The following is a 20,258-nucleotide window of genomic DNA, read 5'->3' as shown; positions in this document are numbered from 1 at the left end:
TGTGTGTGTGTTTTTTAGTAGAGACAGGGTTTCACCGTGTTAGCCAGGATGGTCTCCATCTCCTGACCTCGTGATCCGCCCGTCTCGGCCTCCCAAAGTGCTGGGATTACAGGCTTGAGCCACCGCGCCCAGCCGCCATTTTTTTTAGACAGAGTCTCACTCTGTCGCCCAGGCTGGACTGCAGTGGCACAGTCTCGGCTCACTGCAACCTCCACCTCCCGGGTTCAAGCGATTCTCCTGCCTCAGCCTCTGGAGTAGCTGGGATTACAGGCACCTGCCACCATGCCTGGCTAATTTTTGTATTTTTAATAGAGACGGGGTTTCACCATATTGGCCAGGTTGGTCTCGAACTGCTGACTTCGTGATCCACCTGCCTCGGCCTCCCAAAGTGCTGGGATTTCAGGCGTGAGCCATTGCGCCCGTCCTGGTATATCATCTTTAAAGTAGAATTACAAGTAATTCTGTTTTTATAAAAGCAGTAGATGTATGTGTTTTTTAAAAACACTCATTTCTGCCACGCGTGGTGGTTCATACCTGTAATCCTAGCGCTTTGGGAGGCTGAGGTTGACAGATCAGGAGGTCAAGTGATTGAGACCAGCCTGACCAACGTGGTAGAACACCGTCTCTATAAAAATACAAAAAAATTAGCTGGGCATGGTAGTGCGTGCCTGTAGTGCTAGCTACTTGGGAGGCTGAGGCAGGAGGATCGCTTGAACCCGGGAGATGGAGGTTGCAGTGAGCTGAGATCTTGCCATTGCACTGCAGCCCAGGTGACAGAGCAAGACTCCATCTCAAAAAACAAAACAAGGCCGGGCGCAGTGGCTCATGCCTGTAATCCCAGCACTTTGGGAGACCGAGGTGGGTGGATCACGAGGTCAGGAGATCGAGACCATCCTGGCTAACATGGTGAAACCCCGTCTCTACTAAAAATGCAAAAAATTAGCCTGGTGTGGTGGTGGGCGCCTGTAATCCCAGCTACTTGAGAGGCTGAGGCAGGAAAATGGTATGAACCCAGGAGGCAGAGCTTGCAGTGAGCTGAGATCGCACTGCTGCACTCCAGCCTGGGCGACTGAGCGAGACTCCGTCTCAAAAAAACAAAAAACAAAAAAACCAAAACACTCATTTCCAGGCAATCTGGAAGGCTAGGAAATGGAAAGTAAAAATCGGTTAATGAGGGCCGGTCCTGATTTCTCTCCCCTCGCTGGCTTTCTCCTCCATGACCTGCCTGCCTCACAAGTCCCAGGTCTGTTCTCAGCAGGAAGAATAGGGCTCCTGCTCTGCCTGATGATTTGGTTTACTCCTGTCACCTTTAGCCCTGGTATTGATGTCACCACAGAGCTGGACAGCTGGATTGACAAGTTTTGTCTGGATGCTGATGTGTTTGTGCTGGTGGCCAACTCAGAGTCCACCCTGATGCAGACGGTAACTCCTCCTCTGCCTTCTCCCAGGCTCCCACACCCCCTGGGCAGGCAGCTGATGGGCCCTTGGCTGTCAGGCTCCTGTTCCATCGAGGTCTTACCCTTTGTCTAGGAAAAGCACTTCTTCCACAAGGTGAGTGAGCGTCTCTCCCGGCCGAACATCTTCATCCTGAACAACCGCTGGGATGCATCCGCCTCGGAGCCTGAGTACATGGAGGAGGTTAGTGCCTCTGTTTGGCAGTTTGGGGAATGCCACCCCGAGGGAGCACTGCCTGCCACTAGGGCCACTTCATGCCCTCCTGGATAGGAGTCACTAGACTTCCCTGAATTAACTTTATTGCCAAATAATTCTCCAAATACTCTTCTATGGTATCTTCTGGTGGCTTTTCCCCTCTGCCATCCACTTTGCTGGACGCACCCTCTCTTCAAGCCACTCTCCCCTACGCTTAAAAAGGATCCCTGCAGCATTAGTGCATCTTCGGGGCCAGTGCTCAGTTTGGTTTCTGAGGAATTAGTATGGAACAGGCTCAGCTCTAGGGAGGCCTCTGTGAAAGAGGCTGGAAAGAGGAATGGAGGATACTGATTCTAACTGGTGACTCACAACTCTTAGCTGTTTACTTATTTATTTAGAGACTGGGTTATGAGGCTGCCTAATTTTAGTATTTTTGGTAGAGACGGGGTTTTGCCATGTTGCCCATTCTGGTTTTGAACTCCACGGCTCAAGCGATCCACCTACCTCAGCCCCCCAAAGTTCTGGGATTACAGGCATGAGCCACCGCGCCTGGCCTCACAACTCTAAATATGTGCACACCTATAGGCTGAGAGAGGATCCCTTGAGACCAGGAATTTGAAACCACCCTGGGTGACATAGTACAACGCTGTCTCCAAAAAAATAAAGGGTAATAAGATTGATAATATGGGATGATAAAACATGCAGTGGCAGTCAATAGGCCGGAGTCCAAAATCTTTCTTTTTTTTTTTTGTTGTTGTTGAGATGGAGTTTTGCTCGTCACCTAGGCTGGAGTGCAATGGCGCAATCTCGGCTCACTGCAACCTCCGCCTCCTGGGTTCAAGCAATTCTCCTGCCTCAGCCTCCCGAGTAGCTGGGACTACAGGCGCCCGCCATCATGCCTGGCTAATGTTTGTATTTTTAATAGAGATGGGATTTCACCATGTTGGCCAGGCTGGTCTCGAACTCCTGACCTTAGATAATCTGCCCCCCCTTGGCCTCCCAAAGTACCAGGATTACAGGCATGAGCCACTGTGCCCGGCCCAGAGTCCAAATGCTGACTGACACTAGGCAGGCAGCGTGACTTTGGCAGATCCCTTGACCCTTCTGGTAAATCCAATTTCCTCACCAATGTGATAAATAGACTTGTTGAGAGGATGAAATCTGTCAAAAACACCTGACACATGGTAAGTGTCTACAAGACACATTTTATCGGTAGAACCCCAGGTGTCAGAGCCAGGAGGAATTTTCTAGTGATGCCCACTCTTTTTGTAAACAATGCCCCAGGAGGACACGGCTTGTCAGAGTATTGCTCCCAGATTTAGGTTTCTTGACCCCAGGGTTCCTTTCCTTCCAGGGCACAAAAGTGAGGCACTATATAAGCTTAACAAGAGGCAGTCTAGGGCACGTTTAAGCATTTCTGCTTGTATATGCATAAAATATCTTCAGCAGGCTCTACGCCAAGTAACCCCCACACATTGGTCTGGGAAACTTGGTGGTTAAAGAGCAGAATAGTGGGAGACATTGTACTGTGTATGTGTTTGTGCCTTTGGCTGTTGAGCCATGTGAATATGTTGCCTATTCTTTTTTTTCTCACTGTGTTGCCCAGGCTGGAGTGCAGTGGTGCTATCTTGGCTCACTGCAACCTCCGTCTCCAAGTTCAAGCGATTCTCCTGCCTCAGCCTCCTGAGTAGCTGGGGTTACAGGCGCCCGCCACCATGTGTGGCTGATTTTTTTGTGTTTTTAGTAGAGACAGGGTTTCACCATGTTGGCCAGGCTGGTCTTGAACTCCTGACCTCAATGATCCACCTGCCATGGCCTCCCAAAGTGCTGGGATTACAGGCGTGAGCCACCGCGCCCAGCCTAAGACCTATTCTTTTAATGAAAGAGGCAGGGGGGGGCTGTGGGGCCACCTGCACCCACTCTGGACACATTTGTTTGGGCTACAGGTGCGGCGGCAGCACATGGAGCGTTGTACCAGCTTCCTAGTGGATGAGCTGGGTGTGGTGGATCGATCCCAGGCCGGGGACCGCATCTTCTTTGTGTCTGCTAAGGAGGTGCTCAACGCCAGGATTCAGAAAGCCCAGGGCATGCCCGAAGGAGGTAATGATGAGAACAGATGTCCTTCCTTTCCCTGCTGTTTGAGACGTTTTGTCTCATGTCTGTCAGTAGAAAATCCTTCTGAGAAGGGGCTGCCGAGAAGAGCAGAGTGAGAGGCTCTTGCTCTTCAGGCAGTGGCTTGGTTTCTGGGGATTTCATCCTTTTTCCTCTGCTGCCAAGTTGTTTCTGGGCTAATGCAGTACAATTCTCCTAGGGGGCGCTCTCGCAGAAGGCTTTCAAGTGAGGATGTTTGAGTTTCAGAATTTTGAGAGGAGGTTTGAGGTGAGTCCTTTGATTCTGGTATATGGTGATTCTGTGCCTCCCCAGCTCCCACTGGCTGTGTCCCTGGCAGTGAAAGCCAGAGTCTGGCCCTTGGCTGTAGGCCCCTGGTGGTCCCCACCTTCCTCTGTGCCTTTGTGTGTTCCAGGAGTGCATCTCCCAGTCTGCAGTGAAGACCAAGTTTGAGCAGCACACGGTCCGGGCCAAGCAGATTGCAGAGGCGGTTCGACTCATCATGGACTCACTGCACGTGGCGGCTCGGGAGCAGCAGTAAGAGTCCAAGACTGCAGATAGGTGGAGAGGGCTGCCGAGATGAAGTTGTTCTACCCCTGCCTTGGGCAGTTAGGACACGCCTTGATGGCAGCACTGAGTCTCTGGGCTCCCATCCAGGGCCCTTTCCCTGGCCACCAGACCATGTTAGAGCCACATAGACAGCCTGGTGAGGAGGGCGGCTGGGTGCTTCATCACCCCACCTGGTCTGTGCAGCACGATTCCTGGTGTTGGAGGCCTTGGCCCATGCCCTGCTGAGCTCTGCAGCCATCTCAGAGCCTGAACACATTTTAAAAAACAACATTCCAGCCAGGAGCAGTGGCTCACACCTGTAATCTCAACACTTTGAGAGACCAAGGCAGGAGGACTGCTTGAGACCAGGAGTTTTGAGTCCAGCCCAGATAACATAGTAAGACCCCATCTCTACAAAAATTTTAAAAATCAGCTGGGCGTGGTGGCCGCACACCTGTAGTTCCAGCTACTTTGGGAGGCTGAGGCAGGAGGATCACTTGAGCCTAGGAGTTCAAGGTTCCAGTGAACTGTGATTGCACCATTGCACTCCAGCGTGGGCAACAGAGTGAGACTCTGTCACTAAAGAATAATCTGAAAACACCTTGCTTCTATCACACAGAATTGACTTTCTTGATTGTTTATTTATTTATTTATTTTTGAGACGGAGTCTTGCTCTGTTGCCCAGGCTGGAGTGCAGTGGCGCGATCTCGGCTCACTGCAAGCTCCGCCTCCCAGATTCATGCCATTCTCCTGCCTCAACCTCCCGAGTAGCTGGGACTACAGATGCCCACCACCATGCCTGGCTAATTTTTTGTATTTTTTTAGTAGAGACGGGGTTTCACCGTGTTAGCTGGGATGGTCTGTTGACCTTGTGATCCACCCACCTCGGCCTCCCAAAGTGCTGGGATTACAGGTGTGAGCCACCACGCCGGGCCTCAGTTGTTGATATTAAGTTAAAATTTTTAAAAGTTAAGTTCCTTTTTGATTCTTTTGCACTTGTCCCAGTGTCACTCTGCCCAGCGGCACCATAATCATGAATTTACATTGTTCTATCACCCATTCAAACAGTACTTTTACATAAATGCTGAAGAATATGTCAGGTTTTTACATGCTTCAGACGTACAGATGTGGCATCACACTGTCACTGTACCTGGCTTTACTTTCTACTCAACATCGTTTTTCCCTTTATCCTTGTTAGTATGTGTAGTTTGAGTTTATGAATAGGAACTGCTGTCGTATATTCCGTTGTGAATATGCCTCATTTTCCTATGGAGGGAATTTTAGATTTCTTTTTTGCTACTGGAAACCTTACTGTGGTGGACATGTGTTCATGTGTCCCCTTGTGCACCTTTGTAAGAGTCTTTCTGGGGTGAATTCCTAGGGGTGTGGCGATTCTGTTTTAGGGTACACGCGTATCCAGTTTTAGTCAGTTTTACTTGATTGCTCTCCAGAACAGCCGTACTCATTCGTTGCATGACCAGTACTGTCCATAGGCCTTCCATTTCCTCAGCTCTCACCAGAACTTCAGGCCTGGTCATTTTTGCCAGGCCTTGGTAGAAAATTGTGCCTTTAAAAATTTCATTTCCGACTGGGCATGGTGGCTCACGCCTGTAATCCCAAAACTGTGGGAGGCCAAGGCGGACGGATCACCTGAGGTCAGGAGTTCAAGACCAGCCTGACCAACATGGAGAAACCCTGTCTCTGCTAAAATTACAGAATTAGCTGGGCGTGGTGGCACATGCCTGTAATCCCAGCTACTCGGGAGGCTGAAGCAGGAGAATTGCTTGAACCCGGGAGGCGGAGGTTGCAGTGAGCGGAGATCGCGCCGTTGCACTCCAGCCTGGGCAACAAGAGTGAAACTCCCATCTCAAAAAAAAAAAAAAAATTCAGTTCTGTGATTACTAGTGAGGTTGAGCTTTTTTCCCTATGTTAATTGGCAGAATTCGTTTAAACCCCCTTACAACGCCCTCCCTGCTCTGTCCCCACCGCCTGTCCCACATGGAAGACTGAGGAGTGCATGGTTGGCTGTGGGGCTCCCTTCTTACCTGGGAAGGGGAAAGCTCATGCCCCTGGGTGTGTGTATGCCCAGCCCTGCCAGGCAAGAGAGCGGGCGGGGCGGCCTGGGCTTTCTGGTATCCCTTCTTGCTCCTCTGCTTAGTCAGACAGGAATATGGATTTCTCACCAGTTCTCTGCTTTCAGGGTTTACTGCGAGGAAATGCGTGAAGAGCGGCAAGACCGACTGCAATTTATTGACAAACAGCTGGAGCTCTTGGCTCAAGACTATAAGCTGCGAATTAAGCAGATTACGGAGGAAGTGGAGAGGCAGGTGAGAAATGAGGAGGACGCATTCTGGGGATATTTGGACTCTCGAGTCCAGAAGAAATCAGACCTCCTCTTAGGGACTTCCCAGCCTTCCAGAAGGAAGTTGTGGCCCTGCTTCAAGAATACAGAGCTGCCCTTTGGGTTCCGTTGTTGGGTTGTGTGATGCTGGGCATGTTCCCCTTCCTCTGGACCTCCACAGATCGCGTGAGCGTTTGATCAGCCAGTTTCCCAGGCTCTCTCTCCTCAGAGGCTTTAACTCCATAGAGGAGCTGAGGAGGCTGCTGGTTTGAGAGGAAAGATATGCCGTCTGCTGGGATCTCTCCTGGTGCTGCAGGACTGAACTTTGGTCTTCCTTGATACTTAACAGTGTGCTTCCTTTTGCCGTAGGTGTCAACTGCGATGGCCGAGGAGATCAGGCGCCTCTCTGTGCTGGTGGATGATTACCAGATGGACTTCCACCCTTCTCCAGTAGTCCTCAAAGTTTATAAGAATGTGAGTCATGGAGCAACAGGTCCTCTTGGCAGGAGGCCCCCAAAAGTGATTCAGCCCCTACCGGTCTGGGTCAGGGCCCCCCAGCAGAGAAAGTGGAAGCCACAGAGACAAGGCCCAGGCTTCCGTCAGCCTTCTGGGGTCACCTGGTGGATGTGGCCTGAAGGGAATTTTGATGGACGTGCTTCTTCTCTTAACCTTCCTCTTCTGGTGGCAGGAACTGCACCGCCACATAGAGGAAGGACTGGGCCGAAACATGTCCGACCGCTGCTCCACAGCTATCACCAACTCCCTGCAGACCATGCAGCAGGACATGATAGGTCAGTGCCCATAGGGAACTGGGGAGCTGTGGCCTGGGCTGCCCAAAGATCAGATACAGAGGCCAAGCTAAAGAAATCAAGACTTTCCTTATCTGTCACTTTTCATGATGATTCAACTCAGTACCTTCAGGTTCTGGGTACATGTTGTGAACTCATTCTTGTTTGGTTTTTGAGACAGAGTCTCATTCTGTAACCCAGGCTGGAGTGCAGTGGCATGATCTTGACTCACGGCAGCCTCCGCCACCTAGGTTCAAGCGATTCTTTTGCTTCAGCCTCCCGAGTAGCTGGGACTACAGGCATGACCACCATGCCTGGCTAATTTTTTTGTATTTTTAGTAGAGATGGGGTTTTGCCATGTTGGCCAGGCTGGTCTCAAATTCCTGACCTCAAGTGATCTATCTACCTTGGCCTCCCAAAGTGCTGGGATTACAGGCATGAGCCACGGGGCCTGGCCTTGTGAACTCATTCTGTACACAGGGTTGGGGAGCCCATCTTGTGCTACTACATGGGTCTATCCTAGGCTGAGAATTGGGCCTGCTCCTATAAGTCTATGTGAGGCAGAAGTGTTAGCAGTATGGCATCTGGGTCCACACTTGCCTGGGGGAGCTGGCCTCAAGTGAGGCATGCTCAGTCTCATGGGCCAACTTGACCGGGGTGTGGTTCCCAGGCAAAGCTGTTCAGCATGCCTGGCAGTAGCTGGTGGAGCCATCTCCAAGGCTTGGTGCTGCTGTGTTGCAGGGCTGAGCTGATAAGCTTTTCCTCCTTTTCTCCCCCGATAGATGGCTTGAAACCCCTCCTTCCCGTGTCTGTGCGGAGTCAGATAGACATGCTGGTCCCGCGCCAGTGCTTCTCCCTCAACTACGACCTGAACTGTGACAAGCTGTGTGCTGACTTTCAGGAAGACATTGAGTTCCATTTCTCTCTTGGATGGACCATGCTGGTGAATAGGTTCCTGGGCCCCAAGAACAGCCGTCGGGCCTTGATGGGCTACAATGACCAGGCAAGCAAAGCTCCTCACCTCAGGGGCATCGTAGGGGGTCAGTCTGTACCCCGCCTCCAGACACAGGAACCATACTGAAACGGGGTAAAGGTCAGCAGCTGCGGTGGTGTGCCCCACCACACAGTACACCACAGTCAGAATTTTTGCTGCTGATTGAGCTGATTTGTTCTAAGCAGTGATATTTGTGAAATGACAGATGCTAGTATTTTTCTCTAATACATATTAAAGTAAGTATGTAACTATTAAAAATAGATGACTTTAAAAATAACCACCTACATACAACTATTTTAAAGTTCAGATTTTAAAAACATTCATCTCTAAACCACTTGAGTTGTCACACGTACTGCCCTCTGTACACATCCCACGCTCGGGGAAGCTGCCAGGCGGGCCAGGATGACTCCTGCTCACATTGTGCACATCCTGTGGTGTTCACCTGAGGGTCTCCTCTGCTACATCTGAAGCTAGTTGTCCTCTTTTTGCCTTTTGGAAATTGAAGAGCCACTCTATGTCCCTGTTCCCCAGACTAGGGCGACACTGAGAGTTCACGTGAATGAAAGACTCACCACGTCCCTCTCACCCCTCTCATCTTTCTCTCCTCAGGTTCAGCGTCCTATCCCTCTGACGCCAGCCAACCCCAGCATGCCCCCCCTGCCACAGGGCTCGCTCACCCAGGAGGAGTTCATGGTTTCCATGGTTACCGGCCTGGCCTCCCTGACATCCAGGACCTCCATGGGCATTCTTGTTGTTGGAGGAGTGGTCAGTGACCAGTTCAGCTTGGGAAGGTGGGGGTGGAGCGCAGGTGGGTGGGGCCTGAGGGCTAGGTTCCCGTGGTGGCCCCTGCGTTGGGCCACACTCTACAGTCCACTGTATACTTTCTCCTCTCAGTGACTCTTTACTGTGATGGCATGGGGAGCGCTTACTCCCTCACCAAGTTTCCCTTACTTCCCGCTGGAGATGGTCCCAGCCTTTCTGGCCTCAATGGGATCAAAGGAGACAGAGAAAGAGGAACTTAAGAGTAGAAACATGAGGGCTCGTTGGCTGGGGCCCTTCAGACGGCCCTGGTAGTGATGGACCCTAAAGGAGGGTGGGCCACGGAGAGGCTGTCCTCCAGGCTGACCATGTGCTCTGCAGGTGTGGAAGGCAGTGGGCTGGCGGCTCATTGCCCTCTCCTTTGGGCTCTATGGCCTCCTCTACGTCTATGAGCGTCTGACCTGGACCACCAAGGCCAAGGAGAGGGCCTTCAAGCGCCAGTTTGTGGAGCATGCCAGTGAGAAGCTGCAGCTCGTCATCAGCTATACTGGCTCCAACTGCAGCCACCAAGTCCAGCAGTGAGTGGCCCCATCGGACCCCAGCAGGAGACTTCCTTTAGGCAGGGTCAGCCCCATCTCCCTTCCCCATCTCTCTTCCAACCTGGCCTGGAAGCCACTGGGCCCTGAGCATCATAGACCCTGGGGGCCTTCAGGTGTCTAGGGCCAGCTTTGAGGCCAGTGATGGGGAGAGGGGTCTCCCAGGGACACTTTGTGTCTTGGGCTGGGACTGGGTAGGCCTCTGGGCCCCTTGGTGAGGAAGAAATGGGAAGGCAAGAAATATTCCTAGTAGGAGTTTTAGAGGTTGCCTTGAAGAGCTTGGGCTGTGGATGTAGCTTTGAAGTTTTGAACCCAGCCTGATCTTCGTGCACATCTTAGGTCAGGTGGGAATCTATTGCTTAATCTGTGATGGTCTGGACGAATATGCTGGCTTCCTTTTTTTGGTTGTGTGTGGCAGATCCTTTGCTCTAGACATTTTGCATCTAATTTATGTATTTCTCTGATTCTTTGAGGTTGATGTTGTCTTATAGGCATCTCCTTTTTCAAATTGAAGAAACTGAGATTTGAAAAACAGTCACGTGTTCCCTGCTACTCGGCTGATGAGCAGCAGAGTCAGGATCTCTGTGTGCTGTTGCTTCTCAGGCCGTGGTGATGCCAAGTGTGTTTGGTTGTTATGATTATTCACAGTTTCAGCAGGATGTAGGAGATTCTGCCAAACCAGGGCTGGCTCAGGGCAGAGCTGCTGGCAGGGATATCGACGGGGCCAGCTGCTTTCCACTCTGGGTGGGTTAAGCCACCAGTGGCATCTTGCTCCACACACCCCAACTGATCCCTTCTCTGTCCTCCCCAGGGAACTGTCTGGGACCTTTGCTCATCTGTGCCAGCAAGTTGACGTCACCCGAGAGAACCTGGAGCAGGAAATTGCCGCCATGAACAAGAAAATTGAGGTTCTTGACTCACTTCAGAGCAAAGCAAAGCTGCTCAGGTGAGGCTGGCCTGGGTGGCCAAAGGAGGGTTCCAGGGTGCAGCACAGGCACACTGGGGCTCAGCTGCTGGGCTTGTGTCTTGGGTGTGGACACAGACTGCTCTGGTGGGGATTTAATTTATTTGTGTTAGATGTGTATCCTGGGCCAGGCACAGTGGCCAACACCTGTAATCCCAGCACTTCGGGAGGTCGAGGCAGGTAGATCACCTAAGGTTAAGAGTTTGAGACCAGCCTGGCCAACATGGTGAAACCCTGTGTCTACTAAAAATGCAAAAATTAGCTGGGCGTGGTGGCGTGTGCCTGTAATCCCAGCCACTTGGGAGGCTGAAGCAGGAGAATGGCTTGAACACGGGAGGTGGAGGTTGCAGTGAGCAGAGATCGCGCCATTGCACTCTAGCTAGGGCAACAAGAGCAAAACTCTGTCTCAAAAAAAAAAAAAAAAAAAGATGTGTACCACGTACCTCATGGGGGCCAGATGGTGCTGGTGCTGGAGGCTCAACAAGACACAGCGTCACTGCTTTCAAGGCACTTGCAGCTGAAGGCATGATGGCATCACAGTACTGCGAGCCTGCAGTTCACAGTGCCCTGTGCCAAACCGCAGGGCCTACAGTGCTTTACATGTACTATTTCACTCAGTCTTCCCTATCCCTCCATTTTCTACGTAGAAAAATTGGGGAACTTGTCTGGCATCTCAGAAAATGGCCAGGCTAGGAGGGGAGCCCAGGTGTACTTGGCTCCAGCAGCCCCTGCACTCTGATTCTCCTTACACCTGCCGCTCTTTGGACCCATGAAGAGGGCATAGCCCCCCGTTTGTCCACAGAGAAGCTGGTTACCTGGCTGGGGACTCGCAGAACTGGGATTGGAACTCAGATCTCCAGGGAGTCTCTGTGGAGCTTTCATTAACAGTTTGCTGGAAAGAGCATCAGTCTGATGAATCTGGAGTCCTGGGTTCTCTCCAGCCACTCATGTTTGGCTCAAGCTCTTAACTCTGCTATGTCTCATTATTTTCATCTGTAAAATGGGAGTAAGATTTCATGACACAGCTGCACGACTGAATGTAAAAGTGCCCTGCAAAAATCCTTGGCCTGCCCAGCTCATGATAGCATCAGCACACGGGGACCCTGCAGAAGTCCTCGGCCTGCCCAGCCCGTGATAACATCAGCACATGGGGACCCTCCACTTCCTGCCCTCACCCCTGACGTCAGAGCCTGCAGGGTGGCAGAGCCAGAGGGGAGATGCATCAGAGGGTGTCAGCTCCAACTGTCACCAGCCCAGTGGGTTTTCCCTGCCCTCGACTGTGCGGATGTGCCCCCCGCCCCGCCCCCACCTGGGGACAGCTGCTTCCTAGGGACACACTGCTTGCCCTCTGGGGACTCTGAAAAAGGGGGAATGTGGTGGGGGGGGAACTGCTGCTTGTCAGCCACAGTGACATGGTTGAACCTGGAAAGGGTCTCCTGTCAGCACCTCTTCCCCTTCCTTGGCAGGCTGGGAAACTGAGTTCCTGACAGCTCAGGGACTTGCACATGGTCCTGGTGAAGCAAACACAGGTCTTGAGAATCAGAAAAGCCTGACTTGCAGCTCCCTGGCTTATTAACCATGTGGCCTTGGGAAGTTATTGAACCCCTCTGGGCCTCCTCGTCCCCATCTGTGAAACAGGAATAAATACGATTGTTGGAGGATTATGTAAGGGTGTGTGTCAAGTGTCCTTAGGATGGTGCCTGGTGGGTAGTCCTAATACTGCCTGTCATCAGCTGTCATGGTTACTAAAGAAACATTTCTTTGCAGGAATAAAGCCGGTTGGTTGGACAGTGAGCTCAACATGTTCACACACCAGTACCTGCAGCCCAGCAGATAGTGGGCACCTGAGGCGGAGCCTGCGTGGAGAGGGGCGGTGCTGCCAGCCCTGAGTGCCGTGTGGGCTCCCCCAGGGGCACGTGTGGCTCCTGCCCCTGGCCACCGCCAAGACAATGAAGCACCCAGTCTCGTACCATTTCGAGCCCTCCAGCACTAGTTATTTTCCCCCTCCTCTGCCTGCTGTTGCAGCAAGATCTGGCTCATACCCCTAAAGGACACTTTCAACGACAGCTATGGACAGCTTGGTACCAAGGAGTTAAGTTGAGGTTTTTTCCAGCTTTCTCGGGTTCATCTGAGTGCTTGATAAGGCCTCGGGATCTCAGCATTGCACAATGCCTCATGGAAGCCTTTGAGGGTATCACGCAGACACCCCCACCTTTCTCCACCATGTGTGCACCTGCCCTCCTTGCAGCCCAGCACACCTACAGGTGTAAGGGATGATTGGAGTGTTTTCCCAGAGAGTCTGTCCCAGAAGGACTGTGGCTTGTGTTCGTCTCGCCTGTTGGCTCAGTGCTTTATCCCATTTGCAGAGCCTCTCAGACACGTCTTGGTGTTGAGGCCCAGTTACCCCTGGGCTTAGGCTGAGGCGGGCCCTGTGCTGCGGCCGAGGCAGCTGGAGGAGTGGGAGTAGCTCAGAGGAGAGGGCTGTTGGATGTATGGGGAGCTGGCAGAGCAGGTGGCAGTCACTGGGACAAGGAGGGACTTGCCTCTCTTCTCATTATTGTGCCCCCTGCTTTAGTGTCAGTCCCGGACTTGTGCAGGCCTGTTTTGTGTAGATGTGTTTTGGAAGATGGCTTGGTCTAGGTGGTTGAAGGATGTAGTAGAAGGAAGGATGGTGGAAGGTGGGGACCTTGGTAGCTGGCTGAGGAGCGTGGGCCCCACACAAGACAGCTGGAGAATGGGCCGTCCACTTGACCTCGTTCTCAAGGGGCTCATGGGTCTGAGAGCCCCCACGCACTAGGCTTGATTGCATCCCTGTTTGTGCTCTTCAAGAGACATGTTTCCACCCCACCCCCCAACCTTGCCCCAAGTGCCCTGGACTAAATTTCCTGCACCGGTGACTGCAGTTGGCCAAGGGACAATGTGGAAAATCCAGTGCCCATCCTTCCACCCTCCCTGATCCCCAGAAACTTCGACTGACCCCCTTATCCTTATGCTGATGTTGAGATTTGGGATTGTTGCTCGTTGAAGTGGGGGCAGATGCTTGTCACCAAGGTGTTGACTGTGTGAGAAAAGCAGTTTGGGAGACAAATCCTGTGTGGCACAAGTTGGATCACTTCCTAGAAATAAGCAACACCTCTCCCAAAAAGCAGCCCACAGGGCAGGGGCCCAGCAGCCCAGCCATCACTCATCTTTGAGGAAATTAGTTGGTGCCCTCTGTGCACTGGTTGGTGGCCACATCACAGGTGATGTCCTGTTCACATACCGGCTTGTACTTAAAACCCTCAGTCTGTCCTGTTGTGTGGGGCAAAGTGATGGACTCTGCCAGGTGGATGTGCTGTGGGTGGGTGTTCCCGGTGTGTGCCGGGCCTGAATGGATAGGGGCCACCTCACAGCATGTCAGGGAAAATCAGTGTCACACAATTCCAATGGATTTTGTGCTCTTTTTTGGGGGAAAAAAAATTATTTAGCATAAACATGAATTTTTTTTCAATGTAGCCCCTGGGGAATGAATGAAATTTTGAGCTTCTTCAATAAGTAAAATTAAATTAAGACCACTGAGGGAGAGACCCTTTCTGTAAGAAGTCTGGCCAAAGGCACTTGTAATGCTGCTGACATTGTTCTGTTTTTACGTTCATTTGCTGGAGCGCAAGACATGCTGACACGGTGAGTTTTCTCTGATGTATTTAAGGTGATGCATTTGCCTGAGTTACTCCTGTATCATTCTCATAATATTGGAAACTAAAATAAAACCTAGTTGGAAATCCTTTGTGAGATCTCCATCTTTTCGGGTTCTTGTACAAACTCCTCTTTGACATGGCCAGCTGTGTTCTGAAGTGACCACAACTATAGTTCCCACTATAATGTGGCTCCTTATTCTCGGAAGGAATTTGATACTCTCAAAAGAACAAATGGTGTAACTGATCTTTAAGGATCAGGGAATCGAGACTGATTTATTTATAGATTTCTCTGTAACTCCAGACCATTTTTTCACTTAAAAAGTAAATGACTCACTGTTCCATCCTGCTTTGCCTTCTGAGAATTTGGTTGTGACCATTCTTTTCTTTTCTTTTTTTTTTGAGATGGAGTCACGCTCTGTCGCCCGTGCTGGAGTGCGGTGGCATGATCTCAGCTCACTGCAGTCTCCGCCTCCTGGGTTCAGGCAATTCTCTGCCTCAGCTTCCCAAGTGGCTGGGATTACAGGCGCCCGCCACCACACCCGGCTAATTTTGGTATTTTAGTAGAGATGGGGTTTCACCATCTTGGCCGTGCTGGTCTGGAACTCCTGACCTTGTGATCTACCTGCCTTGGCCTCCCAAAGTGCTGGGATTACAGGCATGAGCCGTCACGCCCGGCCTTTTTCTTTTATTTAAGGGTCCTCAGGAGTAGATACGGGGGTGGCTAGTCAGTTTCCCCACCCCTACAGCTGTCTTCTCGGCTCTGGTGCCGCCCAGTGGCCGCCCTGCTCTCCCACAGAGGCCACAGCTAGCTGATAGCAACCTCATCCTTCCGGATTCCCAGGCCACACACTTGGGGCATCACCCATGAGTCTGCGGTCACACATGCTGCACCTAATCTGTCACCTGCTGTCTTCCAAGTCTATCAACCCTGCCCAGTTCCTTGCCTCCATCACAACCATCAGCCCGGATCCAGGTTCCTGCTCCTGCCTTGGCCCCGCCTATCATTGCCATCCTGTGGCTGTTTCAAGGCAGCAGCCAAAGACTTTCTTAGGTAACAAAAAAAATGAATCATTATCTTTTTTTTTTTTTCGCAATCCACAAAACAAGTAGTTTCTGTCATCAACAAGATGTTATGTACAACCCACTAAATTGTTCACACCACCATCATCCTGGGTGATGAGCCAGAGTTTGAAAAAAGGTCTTCTTGCCTTATGCAAATGCTGCTTAGTTATTCCCAGTCAAGGCTAGCCTCATTCCTGTGCTTTCTCTGACTACCTCATCTGTCCACTGGGGAATCTGAGAGGCTGGAAGTTTTAACCCTATGGTAACAATGTCCCCATTTAATCACAAAAAGTAGGTAGTCAGGAATGTATCACTGTGTCCCAAGCACTGGGGTGACAGCCCAGGCAGCTCTCAGAGCATCTGGCTCATACATGGCTTCAGAAGCAGGGCCCTCCTCGCAGATGTCAGCTAAGTTGTTCACTGGGTCCTCAAGTGGATGGTTTCCTGTCTCTAAGTGGGACTTTTAGGCTTGAGATAAGAACAGCCAACTTTTTTGAGTTTAGCATGTGTCAGACATTCATATGCATGAGCCCTAATCTCAAAATTCAATGGTCTGTTTTCCCTAATTTCCTCAAATGAGGAAGTTCATTATTTCAGCAAAATATTTGTGCACCTACTCTGGGCTAAGCATGGTTCTAGGCATTGGGAATATAGCAGTAACTAAGGTGGATAAAAATCTGCCTCTGGGGCCGGGCGTGGTGGCTGATACCTGTAATCCCAGCACTTTTGGAAGGCCAAGGTGGGCGGATCACAAGGTCAGGAATTAAAGACTAGCCTGGCCAACATGGTGAAACCCCATCTCTACTAAAAATACAAAAATTAGCCAGGCTTGGTGGCGTGCGCCTGTAATCCCAGCTGCTAGGGAGGCTGAGGCAGGAGAATTGCTTAAACCTGGGAGGTGGAGGTTGCAGTGAGCCGAGATTGCGCCATTGCACTCTAGCCTGGGCAACAGAGGGAGGCTCCCTCTCAAAACAACAACAGAAATCTCACTCAGTGATTAATAACCTTTTTCAATTACAAAGAAAAACAACATATTCACAAAACTCCCTAACATCAGGAGTTATCAGGCAAGTTATCCCAAGTCTTGATTTACAAACCAAACCCTTATGCCTCTGATTACATAGAAGACTGGTTCTTACAAACATTTTTTTTTTGAGATAGATTTTTGTTGGCTGGAGTGCAGTGGCTCTGTCATGGCTCACTGCAGCCTTGACCTCCCAGGCTCAAGTGATCCTCTCACCTTAGCCTCCCGAATAGCTGGGATTAAAAGTGTGCGCCTCCCATGCACGGATAATTTTTTTGTTTTTTGTAGAGACGAGGGGTCTCACTATGTTACCCAGGCTGGTTTCGAACTCCTGATCTCAAGTGATCCTCACATCTAGGCTCCCCAAAGTGCTGTGATTATAGGCGAGAGCCACCATGCATGGACACAAACATTCTTTTTCTTTTTAGAATTTAATTTTTAAAATAGAGAATGTATGTTGGCTGGGCATGGTGCCTCATGCCTGTAATCCCAGCACTTTGGGAGGCTGAGGCGAGAGGATCGCTTGAGTTCATGAGTTTGAGACCAGCCTGGGCAATCTGGCAAAACCCTGTCTCTGCAAAAAATACAAAAATGAGCCCAGCATGATGATGTGCACTGGTAGTCCTAGCTACTCCAGAGGCTGAGGTAGGAGGATCACTTGAACCCAGGAGGTGGAGGCTGCAGTGAGCTGAGATGGCATCACTGCACTCCAACCTGGGCAACAGGGAGATGCTCTCAAAAAAAAAAAAAAAAAAAGAGAGATGGGATGTCACTGTGTTGCCCAGGCTGGCCTCGAATTCCCAGGCTCAAGTGATCCTCCCGCCTCAGCCTCCCAGAGTGCTGGAGCTACAGGCATGAGCCACCACACCCAGCCAACAAACATTCTTTTCTGATAAGCAACTGCAGAACTTAAGCTAGTTTCAGCCAGCTTACGGAAGCTGTGAACAAACTATTTAGCCATTGCACATGAGCTCACCTCTTCTCATAAATATGTATACAGCTTTTCCCTCAAACCTGCTAAATATGTATGAATACGGGCCCTGTGAGACATAAAACCCAACCTGTCCTTTCTCTCTTGGAAGAGAGCACCTTCGGTGCACGCTGCAGACCGTCTCTTCCTGGTTTGCAAACAAGTATCAACAAGAAAGTGCTCCTTTCTACTATTTAGCCATCTTGGTGATCTTTTAGACAACATTGTGAGTATTTCTGCTAGGAACATTAGTGTTCAAATCTCTGTGTAGGCAGATGTTTTCATTTTTTGCAGGTAGATATCTCAGGCTGGACTTGGGCCATATAGCAAATTTATGTTTAACTTCTACAGATTTTGCGAAGTGGTTATCCTGTTTTATATTCCCACCAGTAATGCACGTGGGTTCATATATATATATATGTTTTTTTGTTTTTTTTTTTTTTTTTTTTTTTTTTTTTTTGAGACAGTCTTACTCTGTCACCCAGGCTGGAGTGCCATGGCGCAATCGTGGCTCACTGCAACCTCTGCCTCCCAGGTTCAAGCCATTCTCCTGCCTCAGCCTCTCGAGTAGCTGGGATTACAGGCGCCTGCCACCATGCCTGGCTAATTTTTTTGTATTTTTAATAGAGACAGGGTTTCACCATGTTAGCCAGGCTGGTTTCGAATTCCTGACCTCAAATGATCCACCCGCCTCAGCCTCCCAAAGTGCTAGGATTACAGATGTGAGACTCTGTGCCTGGCCTACAGTGAATCTTTAACTTTACACACCATCACTTTAGATATATAAATCGATATGTAGTGGTATCTCATTGTGGGTTTAATTTACATTTGCCTAGTGAATGGATCCCAGAGCAGGAGAAAACTTAGAAAGACCTAGTGAATGGATCCCAGAGCAGGAGAAAACTTAGGCAGACTGGGATGGAAGCTGCAACTAGAGGCATTCGTGGTGGATAAGGATGCTGTATGGAGTCCCTGGTGAGCCTCAGTTTTTATGATGTTCGGCATCTTTTTATGTGCTTGTCATCTGTGTTTTTCCTTTGCTGAAGTGTCTGTTCAATTATTTTGCGCATTTTAAAAATTGGGCTGTTTTATGAGTTTAGAGAGCTCTTTATGTAATCTGGATATAAATTCTTTCATACATCATTTGCAAATATTTTCTCCAATCTTGTGGTTTGTCTTTTCATTTGTTTTTTTTCTAAAAATGGAACAAATTCCAAATTTTTAATCTGGACAAAGAGAATTAAAACCAAGCATATCATACTTCCAAAACACATATCCATCGGCGAGTCAGCAAATCTGGGGAAAAGCAACTGGAATTGACTATGAGGCTGCTATAATTAATCTTCATCGTCTCATTGCAAAGGTACTACCTGAATTTCTTTGGCTATCCTTTCTGTTAATATTATTTGCAGCAATTACTCTTAGTGACCTCAAATCAAATGATCCACCTGTAACATCCATTAGCATGCCACCAGCTTCAGTAACAGTAATGGTACCTCCTGCAAGAGCCCAGCAGTGAATTCCCATTGCATAATATGCATCTGCTCCTCCAGTTGCCACAAGGCAAACAGCTGCCGTTCCAACACTCTGGATCCCATGAACAGGAATGCAAAAAAACTTTTCCATATTAGAAAGAACAATTCTTAAGTCTCTGGTGTTCTGGAAGAGCCCAATTCAGTCACCAAGAGTGGTTTGGTAATATCTTCTTGTTGTGAAACCTGTAATTTTTGAGCATTACAAAAGGCACCTTTTTCTTTCTTGGAAGTGTACATCTTATCTCCCGCATAACTGTATACAACTCCAAATTATATTTTTTTATTTATTTACAGTAAAGCCGATTGAAACAGTTACAAAAGGAAATCTATGTACAAAGTTAGTTGTTCCATCAATAGGGTCAATGATCCATGTGGGGTTGTTAGTTAAGGCACTTTTCTCCCGACTGCCACAGATTCCTCACCAATGAAACTGAGATGCATACTTTTCTTTTATGGAAGAGATAAGCATTTCTTCAACTTTTTGGTCCGTAGCAGTTACCAAATCAACTGGAGAATCTTTCGGTATAACATTCATTTCATTTCTTTTTTTTCGAGATGGACTCTTGCTCTGTCGCTCAGGCTGCAGTGCAGTGGTGCAGTCTCAGATCACTGCAAGCTCCACCTCCTGGGTTCACGCCATTCTCCTGCCTCAGTCGCCCAAGTAGCTGGGACTACAGGCGCCAGCCACCATGCCTAGCTAATTGTTTTTTGTATTTTTAGTAGAGACGGAGTTTCACTGTGTTAGCCAGGATGGTCTCAATCTCCTGACCTCGTGATCCACCTGCCTCGGTCTCCCAAAGTGCTGGGATTACAGGCGTGAGCCACGGCGCCCAGCCTGATTTCATTTTTTAGAGCATCACAAACGACCTCTCCAGCTCATCTTGCTAGAGTTACTGCATACATAATCCATGCATTCCTGCCAAGGATCAGCCATCTTCTTGACTCGGAGGGGTTCCTGCTAGTTCGGTGTCTGGTGTTATCAGTCTCGGCTCTTCCGGAGGTAGAGGGGCTACCTATCTTCTTTTCATTCTGTTTTTTTGTTTGCTTTAATTTCAGACAGAGTTTCCCTCTTGTCGCCCATATTGGAGTGCAATGGTGTGATCTCGGCTCACCACAACCTCCACCTCCTGGGTTCAAGCGATTCTCCTGCCTCAGCCTTCTGAGTAGCTGGGATTACAGGTATGTGCCACCATGCCCGACTAATTTTGTATTTTTATTAGAGATGGGTTTCTCCATGTTG

General features: G+C 49.8%; 1 protein-coding gene and 1 pseudogene across 5 annotated transcripts in view; one reads left to right on the top strand and one right to left on the bottom strand.

Moving 5' to 3' along the window:
* MFN2 (mitofusin 2) overlaps positions 1-14,516 on the top strand; it is a 31,237-nt gene extending 16,721 nt beyond the window's left edge. For 3 of the 5 annotated variants that reach the window (XM_023191907.1, XM_023191908.2, XM_023191909.1), the window contains 13 exons: positions 1,314-1,422; positions 1,531-1,638; positions 3,597-3,750; positions 3,962-4,029; positions 4,175-4,296; positions 6,509-6,635; positions 7,019-7,123; positions 7,338-7,440; positions 8,220-8,440; positions 9,041-9,196; positions 9,572-9,768; positions 10,598-10,732; positions 12,518-14,195. In XM_023191907.1, the coding sequence (XP_023047675.1) occupies positions 1,314-1,422; positions 1,531-1,638; positions 3,597-3,750; positions 3,962-4,029; positions 4,175-4,296; positions 6,509-6,635; positions 7,019-7,123; positions 7,338-7,440; positions 8,220-8,440; positions 9,041-9,196; positions 9,572-9,768; positions 10,598-10,732; positions 12,518-12,587 (1,675 nt within the window). In that variant the 3' untranslated portion in view covers positions 12,588-14,195. Of the gene's footprint in view, positions 1-1,313; positions 1,423-1,530; positions 1,639-3,596; positions 3,751-3,961; positions 4,030-4,174; positions 4,297-6,508; positions 6,636-7,018; positions 7,124-7,337; positions 7,441-8,219; positions 8,441-9,040; positions 9,197-9,571; positions 9,769-10,597; positions 10,733-12,517 lie in introns of all 5 variants that reach the window. The other 2 variants (XM_023191906.1, XM_023191910.1) reach the window with 2 other exon arrangements.
* Positions 14,517-18,943: 4,427 nt separating this feature from the next.
* On the bottom strand, positions 18,944-19,952 carry LOC111526292 (annotated as a pseudogene).
* Positions 19,953-20,258: the final 306 nt, after the last annotated feature.

This window comes from Piliocolobus tephrosceles, chromosome 1, assembly GCF_002776525.5.
Source record: "Piliocolobus tephrosceles isolate RC106 chromosome 1, ASM277652v3, whole genome shotgun sequence".
In the NCBI taxonomy this organism is placed as follows: domain Eukaryota; kingdom Metazoa; phylum Chordata; class Mammalia; order Primates; family Cercopithecidae; genus Piliocolobus; species Piliocolobus tephrosceles.
The sequence above is the reverse complement of the archived record's forward strand: the minus strand, read 5'-3'. Positions and strand labels throughout refer to the sequence as shown.